Source organism: Hypomesus transpacificus, unplaced genomic scaffold (genome assembly GCF_021917145.1).
Source record: "Hypomesus transpacificus isolate Combined female unplaced genomic scaffold, fHypTra1 scaffold_42, whole genome shotgun sequence".
Taxonomy (NCBI): domain Eukaryota; kingdom Metazoa; phylum Chordata; class Actinopteri; order Osmeriformes; family Osmeridae; genus Hypomesus; species Hypomesus transpacificus.
In genome coordinates, this window is record NW_025813938.1 from 1,795,774 (window position 1) to 1,816,997 (window position 21,224).

Below are 21,224 nucleotides of genomic sequence, written 5' to 3' on the forward strand. Positions count from 1 at the left end.
AATTCGATTATAATACGGTTATTTTGAGATATTGTACTTTTGATGGGTTTTGTTTGACCTAACAAATCGTTTATGACCTTGAAATGTCATCACATTAATCAAAATCAACTGATAGTTGTGTCATTCAAATTTCACTGAATTCACCATAGATTGACACCCCTGCAACACACGGGATGGATTCATACGCTAAAAAGTAATCGTTCAACTATTTTTGCTGCATTGAACGTCAAAATCATGTTCCTGAAATACAACGAATAAACAGATAATCTTAGACAACATACTATACAACTCTTTCAGGGCGCAGGTCCATCGAGAAGCCTTCACCCTCTAAATTGCTACTCGTAACAGGAGTCGTGTGCAGTTGAAGACCTTTATTGACCCTAATCCTGCGTGGCTAACCATAGGCTATGCTAACAAAAGCCACAAAAATGTCAAGAGGTAAACATGTTGAAACATACGCGCATGCAAACGCGCCTCTCTCTCTCACACACACACACACACATACATACACACACACACACAATTACTCACACAGCGCACGCGTAGGCTACTAAAGGCTACACCAGTGCGCAGGGGATAAATACAGTTGATGTCCAGGCTGCTGCAGCAGCGAGTGTGCCTGTGTGTCTGGATTGCGTTTCCCACCTGAATTAAACATCTCATTTCCCTCGTCGAAGAGACGAGTGTCAAGACAGGTTCAACATTTCGTCCTTCTGAGAGAGTGGCTTTACGCGTCCAAGGATTCGTGGAGCGCAAGCTGGCTGGTGCATTGGCTGAAAATGAGAGGTCTGATTGTGAAGACCAAGGTCTTTTGAAACCAATCAAAATGGGTTGTTTTACTTTTGGACTAGTTGCTGGCTACAGAGACTGAGATGATGCCGATGTGGAAACGAGGATTGACTTTTTACGCTCCCCCACTGGGGCTGAAGAGGCAGCGGAATGTCTCCAGAAGATTTTCTTTATTATTCCATGCGTACCGGCAACATTGCGAATATTGAACATTAGATGGCTCTGTTTAATTTGGTACAGCCTCACAACGCACGGAATGTTTCCCAACCAAAAACCTGAGATAACAGTCGAAAAGTTCCCCACACGGAGGGTAACGACGGACGTGTGTTGATGTATAGAATTAAGAATACAGACCGTTTTGGATTATCGAAATATTGCAGCAATCAACAATTTCAAAAATAACGAACAATGAACTGAAGGTTTTGGCAGAACTCCAACTGCAGGTGCATGCTCTCCAAACAGCTTTGATCTTTGAGTAGGCTTTAAGTCGCTGTCCATGGTACTGATTCTCCAGGAATGGTGGAGACCTTTAGTATCGCAGTTATCGGTGCTCCCGGTGTCGGGAAAACTTCGATAATCCGTCAATTTATATACAATGATTTCTCCGAGGTTTACACTCCGACTAGAACCAGGTACGTTTACAGACCCTCCGTCATTTTGAACGGGAGCATATACGAGCTGAAGATTTTGGATGTCCCGCCAATTTCGTCTTTCCCCTCAAACTCAAACCAGGTAAGGATGGTCTTGAATGAATCTCTGGTTAGAAGTGTTCTCTACAGTACATTTCATAACTGCAGCCTAAGTTCGAATCTAGTAAGGAACATGGTTTGACCATTTGACTTGTAGCATTCTGATCCTAAAAAAAAGGCGTAGAGAGATCGTTCGTGCAATTGTTCAGAGATAACGCAGAAATGCCATTATACCCTAAATGCAATTTATATTTTGTTTCATTGGACGTCCTTTAAGAGTAGTTGCTATGGAGACCCAATTGACTTCAAGTGCAGAACCTAATTTGACGGTTTAAAATGATCTCTCTCTCTGTCCTCCTCCATCACACCTGCCCACATAGAACTGCCTCCACGAGGCAAATCTAAGCACGTTAATGTTAAATTAATAATACCATCAGTTCTGCCACCTCCGAGTTAAAACTTCATAATTGAGTTACCGTTGTATATTGGCTCGTGCAGCTGCGCCCCCCTCGGACCGCAGGGGTGAAACCGGGTCTCCGGGTGCTTGGACCGGACCCAGCTGACCAAGGACCGGAAAGACAGTTCAAGTGTCTGTCATGAAAACACACAGTTTAATCTGGCTTTAAGTTTCACACACAATCAAATGTGAACCAGGGAAGCTTTTTGTGTATGTTCTGTGTCACAGTAAACAACAACAGGAAATACATAAATAAAAAAGTAAATGTTACGTATTTCTGCCATATTCATGGAACTGACAATGCTTTTCTGGTTTTAGCTCAGGTCAGAGAAATATTCAATTGAACTTGTGCTTACATAGGCCTACAGTATCAGACACCGCAGGGACCCTCGTTTCCCGCCCCCCTGCTCCGAGGTTTCAGACGGCCTTCGGGCTGTTTGGTTATTTGCTGTGGGAGCGAGGGGCCTCAACAGCAACACCTGGGCTCCCCGGCACCACGGACCTGCCATCTGAACACAAATGAGATCAGGAGAGAACGCAATTAAACGACAGAGCTCGTGAACGCGACGGCACACGGGGGAGGTGTGTGTGTGTGTGTGTGTGTGACGATGCCTACTCAGCACAGCAAGCAGAGCAGAGCAGTGAAGGAGGAAGGATTCTCATGTGTCCAGGGAAGAAGAAGAAAATGTGGAATGTGACAACAACAAAAAAGCTATTTAAATGTGTCCAGGGGGTCTGGCTCACGCTGTCTTGTCTGACCCCACGGGGCCTCTCCATACATCTGATTTGGTTTGTGCTTTCTTCAGTTAAATGGTCCTTAACAGCACAGTCTGGTGTTCGTGAACAGCAGAGTGAAAACAGGTGGGCTCATTTTCTGAGCTCTGAGGTGTGTGTGTGTGTGTGTACATCACCCTGGCACTTTGTCACATGGAACCTGAAAGACCACAGCTCTCAATAGAAACAGGAAGTGACATTATCAGTATTCCTGCTGTGTTTGTGTCCCTGGCAGCTCCCCTCCTGTGAAGGATGGGCCAGGCCAACACACACGCCTCTTTAGTAGGTCAGAGAAAAGCATGTGTTGAATGCTACTACAACATTTCTGTCTTACTGATTCATGAGCTCATTTCCTCCTGACTTGCCTGTCCTGAGAAGGGCAGCGCTGACCTCTACCCTGTCCGGTTTCTCTTAAGAGAGCTTCCTGTGCTGGTGGTGTTTTACTGACTCTGACAGGAAAGGGGGAGGGCCAGGTTCTCTTCACCCCTCTCCTCCTCCTCTCCTCTACTCCCCTCTTCTCTCCTCTCAACCCCACCCCTGTCCTCTCCTTCCTCACCCCTCCCCTCTACTCCACTCCTCTCCCATCTCCTCTCCTCTCAACCGCTCTCCTCCCCTACCCAGCCCTCTCCCCTCCTTCTCCCCCCACCCCTCACCCAGGGTCCAGTCGTACCCGTGCAGAAGGAGAGCGAGGCTGGGTCACAGAGCTGCTCGTCTGGGCCCAAGCAGACAGATCGGGCCTCAGTCTCCATGTCATTACTGGGCTGATTAGATTACAGCCCAGGACCCTTTCCCAGGGACTGGGGGAATATACTGGTAATGGAGTTGGCTGCAGGTCTGCCGCAGCGTATTAGAGCATAAAAGAGAAACGTTAATGAACACTGTGGAAAGGAAACTTTACTCAAATTAAGTTTCCGCTCGGTTCAGAAACGACTTTTATTGGCCAGATTGAAGTTTCCATTCATCCACATCATATCTAGGTAGTCGGACAAGGAAGTAAGTTATCTTAGTGGAAATGGCAGAGTTTCTAGTGTTTCCATGTTACATGGTAAACTGCAGGGGGCAATTCTAGGATCAGGCCTTTAGGGGGGCTCAGCCCCCAATGAAAATGTGACATGGATACAGTGCCTTGCAAAAGTATTCAACCCCCTTGCTAATAAATCACAAATTTCACTGGACAACAATTTATACATGTATTTATTATTATGCAAAATGTTGAATGAAGGAAAAAGAAAAACGAAGGAAGGAAGAAAGTCCCTTTCATCAAATGAAACGATAATGATGTTTCAACAAAAAATAAACATTGTTTTAACACAGCACCTCTAAAAATACTCTAAAATCGCCACTGGTAAGCTGTTCCCTCGTCTGTCATGCAGCACGTCAAATAGTTTTTGTTTTGACTGTCCTAGTCAGTCGTTTAGAAGATGCACTGGTTCTGGTTCCAGTGACAAGCTGGCCAGACTCCCCCCCGCTGTTTATACCACACGACTGGGATGGGGATCATCATCTATTAGCTGGCGGTGTCGCTGTCTGTTACTGTTTGTTGCTGTTTGTACCAGGAGAGCATCTGTCACTTCCTGTCGATAGGTTGTGTTGACAGGAAGTGACAGATGGATCCAAGCCCAAACGCAGAATCCATCTTGGATTTGTTTCTTTTTTTCCCCTGATAATGTATTTTCTTTCATTTTCCCCTCCCACGCAATGTTTCTCTCCTTCTCTCTCTCTTTGTCTCCCTCCCTCTCCCTCTCCCTCTCCCTCTCCCTCTCCCTCTCCCTCTCCCTCTCCCTCTCCCTCTCCCTCTCCCTCTCCCTCTCCCTCTCTCTATACATATATATATATATCTATATCTCTCTATATCTCTCTCTCTATCTATATCTCTATCTATATCTCTCTATCTCTCTCTCTCTGGTAACAGTCATGATTTCAGACCCGCCCTGTCACCCACGCTACAGACCTGCTATGGATGTGGGTGTGCACATATACTGTATATATATGAGGCCCTACGTGTGTACATACGTGCATGTATGGGTGTGTGTACAGCACACCAATCTGTGTGTTCACCGTGCGTGTACACATGTGCGCGCACAGTGTGTGTGTCTGTTTGCCAGAGGTAAGCATTACCGGTCTCTGTGTGGGAGACGACGGGATCGATGCCTCCTTAAACAAATGGTGAGACCCAAACACCAACAAACCCAGCAGGCACCCCCAGGTGTACCAGCTGTGTCCCTTGAGGTCAGGCGTCCCCAGGTGTACCAGCTGTGTCCCTGGAGGTCAGGCTCCCCCAGGTGTACCAGCTGTGTCCCTTGAGGTCAGGCTCCCCCAGGTGTACCAGCTGTGTCCCTTGAGGTCAGGCTCCCCCAGGTGTACCAGCTGTGTCCCTTGAGGTCAGGCTCCCCCAGGTGTACCAGCTGTGTCCCTTGAGGTCAGGCTCCTCCAGGTGTACCAGCTGTGTCCCTGGAGATCACACATCCTCCAAGCCCCAGGTGACCCTGGGCCCTCATCTCCCCCCCTCCCTAGCCCCCGGCCCCTGGCCCCTGGGTAGCTCTGTGTTCAGGCTGGGGGCTATGATGGCGGCATTGCAGCCTGATAAACATGTGCCTGAGGGCATGAGTTGTCAAGGAAACCCGCTCGGTTTGGCAGCGACACAACAAGGGGCGGAGCCTGCTGTTTTTTTGTAGACTTCAAAGAGTTAACTGGAGCACACACACACACACACACACACATGCTCATTTTGCACCCACGCACACACAATCACACACACTTGTGTTGCACACACACACCCACACACAAAACAATTTACTCTATGTGAGTGCACATTGGATTCCTCTCCCCTTAACCCCCATGTCTTATCTTTCCACCCTGAAGCCCGGAGCTCCCCTCCCCGCCTGCTTGGGCCTGAGGGTTTCTGTATTCAGAGATCCACCTCCACATGAGCACACGCGGCCATGACGACAAACACCTGCCTGACGAGCCAGGGAGGATTATTTTTAGCTCCGTGAAGGACGTGCAGCAGGAGGAGAAGAAGAACACTTCTTCTTCTGCAGATGCTGCCTGCAGCTGGGGAGACCAGGACCAGAGCCTGGGTCCAGCTCAGTCCGAAGCGGGGCTTTGAGTAACAAAACAAGGGAAACAGGTTTCAAGCTGCGCTTGATCTGGGGATCAAATGAACTGGTGATTGCTGTGCCAGGAGACAGAGGAGGTCTATAAAAAAAGATGACATGAGAATTGTGATGATCTACTGAATCATGTTTGCTCGCGAATACTGAGAGAATATAGTTTTGGAACTGGTGTTCAGAAGGAGATATTTTTAGCAGAACCAGAGCAGGAATTGTTCCTTTCTTTCTTTCTGAGCCACAAATGCTTTTTCTTTCTGTTTCTCAGTTCCATCTCTCCGCCTCTTCACTAACTCCCTCTCTCCTACTGTTGTTTAATGATCTCAGAGCCACAATGTTCAGCTCCATGCCAGATCGCTCTCATTATCTCTGGCTATGTGTGACGCTCTCTCTCTCTCTCTCTCTCTCTCTCTCTCTCTCTCTCTCTCTCTCTCTCTCTCTCTCTCTCTCTCTCTCTCTCTCTCTGTCTGGCTCTGTTTCTCTCTCTCTCTTTCTGTGTGTCTCTTTCTGGTTCTATATTTCTTTTGCTCTCTTTTAATCGCATTCTCTCATTCTCATCCTTGTTTTCTTTGTCTTTATCTCTCCTAACATTTACCATGACACTACAAACACCGGTGCCACAAATCCCTCGAGATGAAAGGCAACACGTCCCCGTTGACACGGCTGTGTTTACATCGTCCGCTCTCACATCGATTAGAGGCTGATTACAGCTTCTTCTCCTTCAGATTCCCAATCAAAGCTACTTATGAACATTTCGCTTTTTTTTAAGGCTTTTTTGAATTCGGTATTCTGCCACAAGTTATGTTTTTAAGTTGTTTTAAAGTACCAACTTTGAGGGGGTCCTTCTCTCAACTGTGAATCTTGTTTATTTTTACGAGCTGCACTCTGACAGTGTCTTTTGTGAAAGCTCGTTAATACGGTGACATTTGGAACCTACCCCCCCCCTCCACCCCCCCCCCCCCCCCACCCACCCACCCCCCCCCCACCCACCCTGCCGTATAGATTTCCCACGCTGCCGGTGTGCTTCTGCAGGAAGGCTGGGGGAGGGCGGGGGAGGGCGGGGGAGGGCAAGCGAGGGCTCTCAGGTACAACGTCTCTGTTTCCTTCATTCTCCCCCACCCCCCTTTACACCTCCAGGCTTGGTGGAAGGACAGGGGTGGGTAGGGCTGGGGTGGGGTGCTTGTTAGGGGATGGGGGGGTAGGATTGCTGGATGATGAGACGGATGGGAGGGCTGGGGGTACTGGGGGGGGGGGGGGCTGGAGGGGGGCGTTCACACCCTGTTTTCCATCTTTCTTCTTCCATCCTCAGCTGTGTGCTCATCTTTCTCTTCATTCCTTCAGAGAAGCCTTTCGCTCTTTCCCTCCCCCAGTCACCCACTCTCATTTTTCTCTCTCCATCCCCCCCTTTCCTTCTCTATCTCCCCTGGTCTCGTAAGCCAGAAAACCCACTTATAGATTCAGCTCACAGGGCTGCAGAGGGTGACAGAGAGCGAGAGAGAAAAAAGCTAATGGAATAAAGAGAGAGAATAGAGCGAGAGACAATGAGAGAGACAATGAGAGAGAGAGACAATGACAGAGAGACAATGGGAGAGACAATGACAGAGAGGCAGAAAGAGAGAGACTGAGAGATGGAGAGAGAGAGAGAAAGAAAGAGAGAGATGGAGAGAAAGAAAGAGAGAGAGAAACATGAGAGAGGTATCTGAAGAGTGGGTCACTGTGTCAAATTGTGGCAAATGTCTCCCGTTGTGCCTTTGCGGTGTAATTATTGTTGACAAATCATTACTATTCCACCCCGGTGCTGTTTGACCCCCTGCTGTGGGGAGTGTGACCAGGCTGGTGCAGCCGGGCAGGGACAATGTCTGTGCCTGCAGCCAGGAGAATAGCTCTCGGTCTGGGTACCCTGGCACAGAATCCTCCCTTTCCACCGCCTAGCACCGTGCTGGCAAACAAGCCTTTCAACAAGCTTGCATTATTAACATAAGCACAGACAAACATACTTTACAGCTCCCAGTAACCCCTGTCAACCTTCTGCCACACTGAGTGCGCTCTCAGAGCAAATGCGAGGTAAATTGACTTAATGGAAGTCAAACATGTCGTAAAACGTCTTTAAGGCAATTTAGTAAGTGGCGTAAACAAACTCAGATTTGATAATTAGCCGGTGCGTCTGCGCCTTTTTGATTGATTTCTGCGTGTCCTTGTGGAGATGTGAAGCAATGTCCTCACGTCCTGTTTCTCTGTCCCTGTGTGTGTGTGTGTGTTTAGGAGTGGATGGATCTCCGCTGCTTGGGGGTTCGTAACGCCAACGCCTACATCCTGGTCTATGACATCTGCTGCGTGGAGAGCTTCGAATACGTCAAGATGATCCGACAGCAGATAGTAGAGCACAGGTAGAGCTCTGCCCATCACAGCAATGCGTAGGGTAGCATAGCACAGCGTAGCGTAGCGTAGCATAGCACAATGTAGCATAGCATAGCACAGCACAGTGTTGCACAATGTAGCATAGCACAATGTAGCACAGCATAGCATAGTGCAGCAGTGAGGCGCACAGTACTGCACATAGCATAGCATGGCACAGCATGTACAGCACAGCCCATTCTAGCACAGCTTAGCATGGCAAAGCATAGCATAGCATAGCACTGTCCAAACTGCATTGAGATCCAGTGACACAACATAACCCACACAGTATGAAGCAGGAATCACATGCTGAGCCACCAGACAGTCATCAACATCCAAAGATGACGCCACCCCCCTCACACAGTCCCACGCCAGGAAAGAAATAACTGCTTTCACCCCTTGTGTCAGGACAGAACAGGGCGCCGCGGTGCAGAGAGGGGGTTTTCATTTCGGACCCTTCCGTGTGTTGTGACAGCCTGGTAATGGGGTGACGTTTGATCGTGGCATTTGTGGGCAACAAAAGGGCGTGTGTGGTCGTGTAGAGAGGCCGTCTCCTGTCGTCGAGGCTGAAGGCGTCTACGCCCGCATACATTTACATGCTGATGGAGTTGTGAGTGGCCCTCATCTGTCAGGTGGTGAAGCAGTTTACCCCAAGCTGCTCCCTGACGTGACTAGCCTCTCTGCCCCCTCCCTCCCTCCCACCCCCCTTCCTCCCTCCCTGCCTCCCTCCCTCCCTCCCTCCCACCCCCTTCCCCCTTTTCCTCTTTCTCCTCTTCCTCCCCCTGTCATCCTCCCTCCCTCCCACCCCCCTTCCTCCCTCCCTCCCTCCCTCCCTCCCTCCCTCCCACCCCCTTCCCCCTTTTCCTCTTTCTCCTCTTCCTCCCCCTGTCATCCTCCCTCCCTCCCACCCCTTCCTCCTCCTTCCTCTCCCTCCACTCCTTCATCCTACATCCCCCCCCACCACACCCCTCCTCCGAGGTGTGGAGCTAGGCAGGGGACTCCCTAGTTCATCTCTCTGGGTCGTGGGCGGAGCCCCGCTGTGGTTAAGGCCCATGACAGACAGAGCATACATTATTTACTGCGGAGACACAGGGAGGAAGAAAGAGAAGAGAGAGAGAGAGAACTGAGAGAGAGAGAACTGAGAGAGATACACACAAGATGGAGGATGAAAGAGGAAGGCTAGACTGGTAGATGTGAGAGCGGGAGGGGGTGAAGGAGACATTGTGGAGGGGGGGGGGGGGGGGGTTGAGGGGGGAACAGTGGATGGGCTGTCTGGACACTAAATCCAGGAGAGGTTATGTGTCCAGGTGATGGAGGTTGTGTGGGTTTGAAGGGCTGGAGGAAGACAGCTCCCCTCTGAGGAAACATTTATCTGTGCCTCTATTGTCCCCCCCCCCTCACATCCAGACAGACCTGTTGTTCTTCTCAGCTCCCTACCTAGAAGACCACGGCTGCCTTTAAAGAAGACTCTGACAGCACTCTCTCTCTTTCTCTCCTCTCTCTTCATCTCTCTCTCTCTCTCTGTCTCTCTGTCTCTTTCTCTCTCTCTCTCTCTCTCTCTCTCTCTCTCTCTCTCTCTCTCTCTCTCTCTCTCTCTCTCTCTCTCTCTCTCTCTCTCTCTCTCTCTCTCTCTCTCTCTCTCTCTCTCTCTCTCTCTCTCTCTCTCTCTCTCTCTCTCTGTCTGTCTTTCTCTGTCTGTCATCCTCTCCTACTCCTTGTCTCTCTCTTTTTCTTTCTCCCTCAGTTTGTCTCTATCTGTCTCTTTCTCACACATATAGCTGTAAACTCCCCAGACCTTCAGGCCTGAGTGGTTAGGTGACAGGATATTTTGAAGTCTGTGGTACAGTGTGTGAGGAGATGCTTGCTCAACTGGAACAACTGAGGAATTACTGTTGGATGCCTGCAGGAGATGGCATGTCACCTTTGAGGATAAGGAGATATGTATAGTTCTAAAATATAATATATAACATAATATAAAAACGAACATTTGCATAAATGTTTAATGTATGTAAATATGTTCAGGATTGTGCGTTTCCTTTGGTTCTGTTCTTTCGTCACCTCGTGATGCCAGAGAAACAGAAATGCTGCTCTGAGGTCTTTGTGCTCACAGCACTGTTAATGTGAGCCACACTCGAGTCCTCACGGCCTTCTCACAGGGACCCATCAGTCCTGCCTCTCCTCTCCTCCACCCTCCTCTCTCCACCCTCCTCTCCTCCACCCTCCTCTCCTCCACCCTCCTCTCCTCCACCCTCCCCTCTCCACCCTCCTCTCTCCACCCTCCTCTCCTCCAACCTCCTCTCCTCCACCCTTCCCTCTCCTCCACCCTTCCCTCTCCACCCTCCTCTCCTCCACCCTCCTCTCCTCCACCCTCCTCTCCTCCACCCTCCCCTCTCCACCCTCCCCTCTCCACCCTCCTCTCCTCCACCCTCCTCTCCTCCACCCTCCCCTCTCCACCCTCCTCTCCTCCACCCTCCTCTCCTCCACCCTCCCCTCTCCACCCTCCACCTCCTCCACCCTCCCCTCTCCACCCTCCCCTCCTCCACCCTCCTCTCCTCCACCCTCCTCTCCTCCACCCTCCCCTCTCCACCCTCCTCTCCTCCACCCTCCTCTCCTCCACCCTCCTCTCCTCCACCCTCCTCTCCTCCACCCTCCTCCCTCCGGCAGGCTGTAGAGGATATTCCCCTGCAGACAAAGCCGCAATCAGACCCCTCACCTTCTGGTGACACACACACACATATATATCCACACACACGCACATACAGTATATATCCACACACACACACGCACACATTCTGCGGCAATCTTCAAACACCTAGCTCACACCCTGACGCGCGCTGACTGTCTCAGAGAGGGGTCCTGTGAGTCACTGCCTGCCCTTCATATCGTCAGAGAGGACGCTTCGCTGGCTCCGTCCAGACACTCCCCTCCTCAGGGCCACCTCATCCGCCGGCCCCACCCCACCCCAGCTCGGCCCTGCTCAGCTCACAGGCTGCTGGCTGCAGTCGTGAACTGATTGTTGAAGGATTCACCTCGCGTTTTCAGCGCGCCGGTCGATTTTGATCCAAGTTCAAATTCATCCACTCTGTCATTCTGACATCTCTGTGATTCCTGTCTGTTCTCTTACCCCTCTGCTCTCCCCCCCCCCCCCGCCCCCAGGGGGAACAGCAGCAGTGAGGTCCCCATCCTGGTGGTAGGCAGTAAGAGGGACCTGCAGCGTCAGCGCTTCACCCCGCGCCGAGCCGTCTCCGTGCTGGTGAAGAGGACCTGGAAGTGCGGCTACGTGGAATGTTCCGCCAAGTTCAACTGGCACGTGCTGCTGCTCTTCAAGGAACTCCTGGGCAGCTCTGTGTCCCGGGGCGCACGCCAAAACCACACCGCCATCCGCCTGCAGGGGGCTCTGCAGAGGAACCGCTGCTCGGTCATGTGACCCCCGGGGCGAGGGGGGTGGACCCGTGTGACCCGGGGCAGGGGGAGGGGCGCTTGTCCCCATGTGATCTAAAGGGGAGGAACAGGTTCAAAGGGCGATCGGGGACAGGGAAAGGCAGATTCTCATGAGGTGGCTGGTCTCTCCTCGCGGCGCTGTGAGACCACGTGGCCGCGTCCTGGGTCACCTCCGTCCACATGAGAGACACATGATCATGCTGAATTAAAAAGGGGAAAGGATGAGAGTGGTTGTGTTGTGTGACGTGTGACGTGTAACGCTGTATTTAGTGAGATGGGATCTAAAACGTGGGGGTGAGTGGACGCACGATGCTAACCTCACCACAGCAGTTGGGATGCGGTGTTTAATTGATCACAACTCACAGTGAAGCCAACAGAGCTTTGACAGACTCAAGGCAAAATTAATGAATACTCAACTGTTGTTTGTGAATCTCTGTTTCGGTCGTTAAAGTGAAAAGAATGCAATACGTGACAGTCTTCCAGGTTGGACGGTACTGTGAGGTTAATGATCCCTGCATCACAAACAGACCTCTGGTGATGCGAAGTGGGAGGTGCTGGGTAACACTGGTCTCTCTTAATCCTGCCCTTGTCATTGGTCACCTTTCCTTTATTGGAAGGAGAACCGACCAGACAGGGTTAAAGAGGAAGGTCCTGGAGCAACAATCCCCCAAATGTTCTGTGAATATTGAATGAGTCTTGTTGAGAGAGCGAGGGAAAGAGAGAGGGGCGGGGGGGGGGGGGGGAGAGGGATAGAGAGAAAGAGAATGAGAAAAGGAGGGGGAAGAAAGAGAGGAAGAGGGAGGGAGAAAGAGAGAGAAGGGGGGTTCTGTTGGAGCAGAATGCAGTCCCCTTATCTCGATGGACGACTTTAATCCTGTGCCAGTCTTCTGTACCTGGGTGTGTTTTTAATGAAAATACCCCCCTCTCTGGAGCTCTGCAGCCGTAGCAGACTGCAGGGGTTCTCTCGGTTACGCAAGGCAGGGGGCCTAAAGATAGAGCCAGCACAGAACAGAAGATGCGTGTGTGTGTGTGTGGGTGGAGGGGTAGGGGTCTTGTTGTGGTGATTAGCTTGCTTAGTCGAGCAACATTGCAGTGCAAAAGCAGATTGTTAGACTGCTTCAGTACTGTAGTATCTTGATCCAGAGACACACACACACATATCCACTCGGTGACATTCCACAAGGGAAACACTTACCTTACCTAGTTAAGTGTTTGTTAAAATGTGAAGGCATAATCGTTTTGTGTGTGTGCGTGTGTGTTCTTAGAACGTTGGTAAGAAGACAATTTGTCAATTTTCCCTGTTCCTTGACATCATACGAAAATGCACTGAAAATAATGTATATATTTGAAAGTGCTTCATAGAAGTTGCATGCTGTCGTTTACTAAGCCAGCGGGTCAGGGTTGAATTGCACTGTGTTACAATGTGTTGACGTAATTAATCAGGAGTAATGTGTGATGAAGACTGATCGCTGTTAAGAATTGTGAAACATGTAGCATCTGGATTGCTATGCTTGAAAGCAATGTTTTGTAGCATGAATGTATTTCCATTTGGTTTAAAAATGTGTGCGTGCCATGTGTTGCACAAGGGCTATTTTGTATCAAAACAGTTCATGTAGACATTTTTACTTATAGGTGACACGTTTGTTTTTGACACGAGTAAATAAATGCTTTTGAGAATAATGCGCTGTTTTCCTCACGCCATGACAAAGACAATATCGCCACCGTGTGGGCAACTATTAATTGTGCTGTGTACCAAAACAAAACATGTAACAAAAACACAATTTTACACATCAACAAAACACACTCAACTCTGGAATATGTTGCATACAAATAGGCTCACAGCTATGGTAGTTGTCCATGTTGTCTTATTTAAAAAAAAGTATGCTAACTAACTCGCTACACCAGACAGTGCGGATCAACATTTTACGATAGAAATGTATTTAAAATCACCCAGCTAAATACAAATCGTAGACAACAAACATGATCCAAATGACAACTGCTTCGAGTCACATGCTTGACGAGGAATTCCTGTTAACGTCACGAGCCTCGCGGTACCGCGTCCTCATCACTCGCAGCATCAGTTTTCATCCTTCCTCCGGTTCCCGACATGTGAACCGGGGCGCCTGTAAACATTGTTTATCCCGAATCAACCCGGACCCTCGTCCGCCGAGCTCCCTCGTTGGCGGCGAGTGTATGGGGAGAGCTCTCTGTGGCCGCTCCGGTAGTAGGATAGGATCAGTCCTTACCACGGTCCCTTGCTTATCCTGCACACCCCAACGTGCGGCGAAGCGGAAGATGAGTGAGCAGGGAAAGAACTCGGCGTCTACTTCTACCGCGGCCCCTACACCGGGGTCCGATACTTACAAAGGCTGGCTTTTTAAATGGACTAACTATTTAAAAGGCTACCAACGTCGATGGTTCGTCCTCAGCAATGGCCTTTTATCATACTACAGGTAAATACGAGGATATACTGTGTGTGAAGTATGTTAATGGTGAAAAAAATAAGCGTCCGCAGCTGGACTGCTGTGTTCAAGGCATTGGGTTTAAATTTTACAAACCATCTGCTAGCTAGCTAGCCAGCTATTCATCTCACTGCCATTCCTAGCTACTGTAGCAGTAGCTAACTCAATAAACAGCGATCTAAATAGTTTTGCCAACCTGGAAGATATAGCCTACTTTGTTCTCAAGGTGATCTTAACTGTGCTACACAGGTAGTCTACTTACACATACTCATTCATCCCGCCTGTCACTGCATTTAAATAGACTACTAGTAGCCAGTTAGCCTTCTAAACGATAATAAACTGTATTTGGCTAATACAATGCTTGCCAGGGTTTATATTTAAATGTCAACTCATGTTTTATAACTTTCTGCAATGTGACACCAGACAAGCCGACTCCGTAAATCGACAGAAAGACTAGAAACACTCAAATTAACGAGCTAGCCTATCAGCTAATATGATTGCAGAATGGCCGCTACTAGTAATTTAAAATAACAAACACATCGCCCAAGTGTTACTGGTCAGTGTGCCAGCTAGTTCCTATTTTAGTAGTGGCCACCAAAGCCATAAACTATATTACTCTAGCCTTATCAGCAAGTGAGAATGACTAACCAGCCGATAAAGCTCTCCTCACTGCTCCCGTTATTGTTTTGTGAAACCCAAGGACTGAAAGAGTAGTGAATAGTTCAATCATAATCCAGTCTCTGGCAGGTATTAGTCATGATTCTCTCTCTCTCTCTTCAGCCAGTCGGTGACAGGTGCACAGGTGGCACCTGTGTGATAGCTACACCAGCAGCACCTGTAGCTCAGGTGCTCTCTGAAAGGGGAGTCATGTTTCCTCTGGGTGCAGTAGAGGTGGGGGTGGTGGAGGGGGTGACAGGGGTAGGGGTGGTGGAGGGGGTGACATGTAACAACAGTTGCACAGCCGATGAATCCAACCCAGTTTTCCCTCGTGTTAATGTATTGCCTCATAAGTAAATGTAGGTCTGTTCCTTTGAGGTCTCACAAATGGTGCTTTTGGAACATGCTGCAGTCAGACCAGACTGTGGTCTGAAACTGCCGATTAGCATCTCGTGAAGAGTTAGGAGGAGGCCAGCTGCGGGCCAGAACAAGCCTTTTGAATCTACTAATGTGGTTTATCAGTGTCAATACAAACACATTTAACATAAAATTGTGTTGGGTAATAACGTTTTTGATAATATCAGACTAGGTTACTCTTGGCCTAGGACTCTCTCGTGCAGAGACTGCTGTAGTCATCAAAAGGAAGCAGACTATCTAGTTGGAAAACTCTCTCTCTCTCTGCATGTGATAACTCCCTTTCTCTCTCCTCTCTCCTGCTGTGTCAACTCCCAGTCTGTGCCAGGGAGTCTACAACCCCATTATCATCACACCAACACACCTTCACACACAAAGAGCCTTGTTCTGGGGAGAGGGGGGGATTTTGGAAACGAAGAGACAGGATTGTCAGATTGTCCCAGTGTGGTTGGTGCTCGCGGTGAAGAGAAGGAGCCCTTGTCTCTAATAATAGTCTGCTAAGTAGGGGAGGTGGCTGTTTCACTGATGGAAAGGTAGCTTGCCGACATCCGAGTGCAGAAGCATCGGAGCGAACAGGTCCTCACAAAAGAGAGACTAAGTAATACCCCCTCCTCTCCTGTCTTCTTGGCAGGCCTCTCTGTCTCTCTCTCCCTCTCCGTTGCCACGGTGGCTGTTCCCCCCCCCCCCCCCCGCCACTACACCCCCCCCCCCCCCCCCACCACCACCACCACCACTAACCCCTCTCAACCCCCACCCAATCTGTATCCCGAGTCTTTCCCGGCAACGTGTCTTTGACATCTTGTGACTGGGAAATATTTTACATTTGTCTCAGCAGGAGGGGGGGGGGGGGGGGGGGGGGGGGGGGAGGGAAGGTGGGGGGGGGGGGGGTGTACTGGTCAACGGTCAACATCTTTTACACTCCCTGTTAACCCCTCCCCCCCTACACACACACACACACACTCTGCCACAGTAATGAGAAAAGCAGAAAGGGTAGTGTGTGTGTGTCCCTCACCACCCTGGTGGTGCCACCCGGGCCCTCTGGGCAGGCAGACAGGCCGGGCCACTTAGAGGAACGCGTCCCCATTCACTCCCATCTCTGTCCTGCTGGTCCCTTTGTGCTGCGGACCCTGGGACGCCCCAGGGACGCTCTCAACATGTCCCACGTGGAGCTGAGTGACATCACAGCGTCTGGATGTTAACAGTCTCGCCACGCTTTTCACCACATGCATCGATCGGCTGTTATTTCCTGTCGAACGATGGGATGGTTTTTTGTTCTCTCTGTAGCAAGTGATTCATGCTAGGTGCTATATACATGCTAGGTGGCCCTTTGACCCTAGGAACAACCCACGCATGGTTGTTGGGATGGAAGGAAGTTGGGGTTGTCGACCGGCCAGTCAAAGGGCAGGGATGGGACTGGGACTCAGAGCCTCAGCCAAGCAGACACACTTTTTTTTACTTTACGGAGATGCAGCGTTGCACCATTGACTCCTCGGTTCCATTTGACAGTGCATCTCTGCCTTTTACTCCATGTCAGCCCTCCCTCCCTCCCTCTCCCTCATTTCCTGCTCCAAACTCAGCAAGGAGAAACAGAGAAAAGTCCTGCATAAATCAGCCACCCCTGTCTCCAGAAGGGGATCTCATTTGGACGCGTGACAGGGCACAGCACACTGTGCTGAGCTCCCTTACTCCTTTCATTTTTAATTTCTTAATTGACTTTTCTTGCCCGCTTTAAGTGCCCCCAGCACCTCCACTCAATTGACCTCCGAGAGGAAATCCGACTTGGCGCTTTTGTTCAGATTACGAAGCATTAAACCCTTGAGCCTTCTGAGAGCCCGGCTAAGACTACATCCTAACCTCCCCCTCCCTTCCCTCCCTCACTCCTCCCCATGTGAGTGTGTGTGTGTGAGAGTGTGTGTGCTTGTGTGTGTTTTGTCACCTCAGTGTATTGAGTCCTTGTGTTTGGTTTCCTGCTTCAGATCGGTGGATCTGTGTTTTATGAGGATGTGTGCTCAGGGAAGCCTCAGGTAAACCCTGGATACTCTCTCAGTACCGCACACCACACTGGCCCCTCTCTCTCTCTCTGTCTGGATGTCTCTCTCTCTCTCTCTCTCGTGCTCCCGCACCCCCCCCTCCCGCACCCCCCCCTCCCGCACCCTCCCCCCTCCCCTTCCCCCTCTCCTCCGTCCTTATCTATCCCTCCCAGCTTTCAGTGTCTCTGTCCGGGGTCTGTGCATGGCCTTGCCCCCCCCCCCCCCCACACACACAGGCAGACAGCCCAGCATGGATCTCATCTTACTCAGCAGCAGAGCTGGCTGACCCAGTTAGACGGGTGTTGGAGGGGCTGGAGGTTAGAGGGGTGGAGGCCTGGCTGGGCCTGCTGCTGGGGCTGGAGGTTAGAGAGCTGGTGGAGGGGTTGGAGGTTAGAGGGGTGGTGGAGGGGCTGGATGTTAGAGGGGTGGAGGAGGGGCTGGAGGTTAGAGGGGTGGAGGAGGGGCTGGAGGTTAGAGGGGTGGTGGAGGGGCTGGAGGTTAGAGGGGTGGTGGTGGAGGGGCTGGAGGTTAGAGAGGTGGTGGTGGAGGGGCTGGAGGTTCGAGGGGTGGTGGTGGAGGGGCTGGAGGTTAGAGGGGTGGTGGTGGAGGGGCTGGAGGTTAGAGGGGTGGTGGAGGGGTTGGAGGTTAGAGGGGTGGTGGAGGGGCTGGATGTTAGAGGGGTGGAGGAGGGGCTGGAGGTTAGAGGGGTGGAGGAGGGGCTGGAGGTTAGAGGGGTGGTGGAGGGGCTGGAGGTTAGAGGGGTGGTGGTGGAGGGGCTGGAGGTTAGAGGGGTGGTGGTGGAGGGGCTGGAGGTTAGAGGGGTGGTGGTGGAGGGGCTGGAGGTTAGAGAGGTGGTGGTGGAGGGGCTGGAGGTTAGAGGGGTGGTGGAGGGGCTGGAGGTTAGAGGGGTGGTGGTGGAGGGGCTGGAGGTTAGAGGGGTGGTGGTGGAGGGGCTGGAGGTTAGAGGGGTGGTGGAGGAGGGGCTGGAGGTTAGAGGGGTGGTGGAGGAGGGGCTGGAGGTTAGAGGGCTGGTGGTGGAGGGGCTGGAGGTTAGAGGGGTGGTGGTGGAGGGGCTGGATGTTAGAGGGGTGGTGGAGGCCTGGCCGGGCCTGCTGCTGGGCTGGAGGGGCTTGGAGGTCCACTTTGGCTGAGCATGGCTCTCTCCCTGGCTGGCTGGTTGGCTGGGGCAGTAGAAAGGGACTTTAACCTGCTGGCTAGCTGGCTAGCTTGCTGGCTGGCTGGTTGGCTGGTTGGCTGGTAGGCTGGTAGGCTGGTAGGCTGGTAGGCTGGGGCAGAAGAGAGGTCTGGGGAGAAAGCTGGAGGCCATGGCTCCTGGTCGTCAGGAGCAGGTTGTTGAAACCTCCAAACTGTGTGTGTCCTGATTGCTGTCTGCAGAGTGTGTGCGTGTGCTAGTGCAGGTGACAGAATAGTGCTGAGAGGCATCTGGTGGTGACTCTGAAGAGGTGAATAAGAATGGACTAGACACACACACATAAACACACACACACACAGTGGCTTGTCATGGCTCTGCAAAGCTGCATGGGTGGGCTATGACAGAAGATCAGGAGACATTCCACCAGGGACCCAGAACACAGACTAGAGTTACTGATGTCTGGAGTGGTCATACAAGCTCTCTTACACGCACCTCTCTCTCTCTCTCTCTCGCTCTCGCTCTCGCTCTCGCTCTCGCTCCCTCTCGCTCTCTCCTTGCTCCCTCTCGCTCTCTCCTTGCTCCCTCTCGCCCTCTCCTTGCTCCCTCTCGCCCTCTCCTTGCTCCCTCTCGCTCTCTCCTTGCTCCCTCTCGCTCTCTCCTTGCTCCCTCTCGCTCTCTCTCTCTCTTCTCGCTCGCTCTCCCTCTCACTCCCCCTCTCTCTCTCTCTCTCTCTCTCTCTGTGTTTCTTCTTTGTCCTCTCTGTGGTTCCTTGTTGGGTGGTGTTCACCGCGGGGCCGGGAGCCACACAAAGACCTCGTTATCCAGCATCCCACCACCAGGCTCTGGTGTTCTGGGCTCCGAGAGGAGCAAGAGAGGGACGTCCACTCGCTCAGAACAACCTGGCCAGACAAACACTAAACACACACACTCAACACTCTTTTATCCATAACAACAGGCGGGGTGGGACCCAAACCTGGGACCTCTTGTTCTGCTGTTAGATGCTCTAACCACTGAGCTGTAGCCACCCCTGAGCGCCACTAAGACATGTTTTTAACCCTCGCTGTTGCATGGCTGCAGTCTGCCCCCAGCCCTCCCCCTCCTCCTCCCCCTCCCAGCCCCTGACCCAGGCTCTGCCTGACCCCAGACACGCCCCCCATGTGTGCTCCTGAAGTCTCCGAAGCCAGGGTTGGTTCATTATCCTGGCTTCACGGACAGATAGTAACTAACCCCGCACCAAGAACACTGCATTGATGGAAGTTCTGCCTCCGTTATAACAAGTCTGTCTGTGTTTCTGTGTGTGTCTTGTGTGTGTCCTGTGTGTGTGTGCTGTGTGTGCTGTGTGTGTCCTCTGTCCTGTGTGTGTGTCCTCTGTCCCGTGTGTGTTCCTCCAGGACGCAGGCAGAGATGGCCCACACGTGTCGCGGCACCATCAACCTGGCCACGGCCCACATCGACACGGAGGACGCCTGCAACATCGTGCTGAGCAGCGGGGGCCGTACCTACCACCTGAAGGCCGGCACGGAGGTGGAGAGGCAGCGCTGGGTCACCGCCCTGGAGCTGGCCAAGGCCAGGGCCATACGGATGATGAACGAGCAGTCAGGTGAGAGCGGGAGCGGGCATGCGCTTCGTGGTTAAGGGGTTAGTGGTGTCTTGTTTGGTTTTGTGTGTGGGGTGTTTTGGTCGATAGGTGTGTGTGGGGTGTTTTGGTCGATAGGTGTGTGTGGGGTGTTTTGGTCGATAGGTGTGTGTGGGGTGTTTTGGTCGATAGGTGTGTGTGTGGTGTTTCGGTCGATGGGTGTGTCTGGTGTTTTGGTTTTTGTGTGTGTGGTATTGGCTAAGCTGTCGTCTGTGTTTACTCAAGATTAGCCCGTCGTTCTACGTGCATATCTGCCTGTCCAGGCTGCTACATCTGACAGTAAACACAGCCTGTTAACATCCGCCCTGCTACATCTGACAGTAAACACAGCCTGTTAACATCCGCCCTGCTACATCTGACAGTAAACACAGCCTGTTAACATCCGCCCTGCTACATCTGACAGTAAACACAGCCTGTTAACATCCGCCCTGCTACATCTGACAGACCTCTCGTCCACGACGGCCTCTTTGGCATCGCGGACGTTTCCGTTAAACACTTCTGAGAAGCCCAGCTAGGTGTTGTTCTTCATCCTATCCACCAGAGGGCAGCGTGACAGAGCTGCTCCCTCCTGCCAACTCCTCACACCTCGTTTCCTTCCATTCACCCAAGCACCCAGCAGGGGGCAGTGTGTCTTTAACCACCCCTCTCCCTGGAGTGGCTACATACCTTCTAGGCTGTTCCACACAAACGCATGTTGTCCAACGAGAAGCCCTCCATCACGAGCAGATAGAGAGGATGTTTGGTCGAACTCGCTGTCGACCTAGAAGGTAAAGCAGTTCCTGTAGAACAGGAAGTGAGAACGCAGCCTTGATGAGGTTGTGACCTCCGGCTGTGTGTCTCCTCCCCTCTCCTCTCTGTCATCGCCCTCTGCCCAGCCCAGCTCAGGATTGGCTGGCTGCAGGTCATCATCCTCTATCCATGGTGCTGAAACACAGCCAAACTGATCCATGTTGTGGGGGATTGATTAATAATGCCTGCTGGGGTGTGCTTCCCTAGTACTGCCTCACCCCACCCTCCCACCCTCCCTCTCTCTCCTCCACGTCCATCCCTCCTTCCCCCCATTCACGCCTGCTTCTCTCTCTCCCTCCCTCCCTTGGTCCTCTTGCACGCTCGTCAGCTCCCCCCCCCCTCTCTCTCCCTATCCCGCTCTCTCCCTCTCTCTCTCTCTCTCTCTCCCTCTCTCCAGCTCTCTCTCTCTCTCTCCAGCTCCTCTCGTTC

General features: G+C 51.6%; 2 protein-coding genes across 2 annotated transcripts in view; both read left to right on the forward strand.

Annotated features, from left to right (window-relative positions):
* The first annotated feature begins 1,258 nt into the window (after positions 1-1,258).
* Positions 1,259-11,640, forward strand: rasl10a (RAS-like, family 10, member A). Its single transcript, XM_047016702.1, has 3 exons — positions 1,259-1,521; positions 8,082-8,206; positions 11,370-11,640. Exons 1-3 carry the CDS (start codon positions 1,306-1,308, stop codon positions 11,638-11,640), a joined length of 612 nt encoding a protein of 203 aa, XP_046872658.1. The 5' UTR covers positions 1,259-1,305.
* Positions 11,641-13,619: 1,979 nt separating this feature from the next.
* osbp2b (oxysterol binding protein 2b) overlaps positions 13,620-21,224 on the forward strand; it is a 27,595-nt gene continuing 19,990 nt past the window's right edge. The window contains exons 1-2 of the mRNA XM_047016663.1: positions 13,620-14,107; positions 19,762-19,970. Coding sequence (XP_046872619.1) covers positions 13,635-14,107; positions 19,762-19,970 — 682 coding nt within the window. The 5' untranslated portion in view covers positions 13,620-13,634. The remainder of the gene's footprint in view (positions 14,108-19,761; positions 19,971-21,224) is intronic.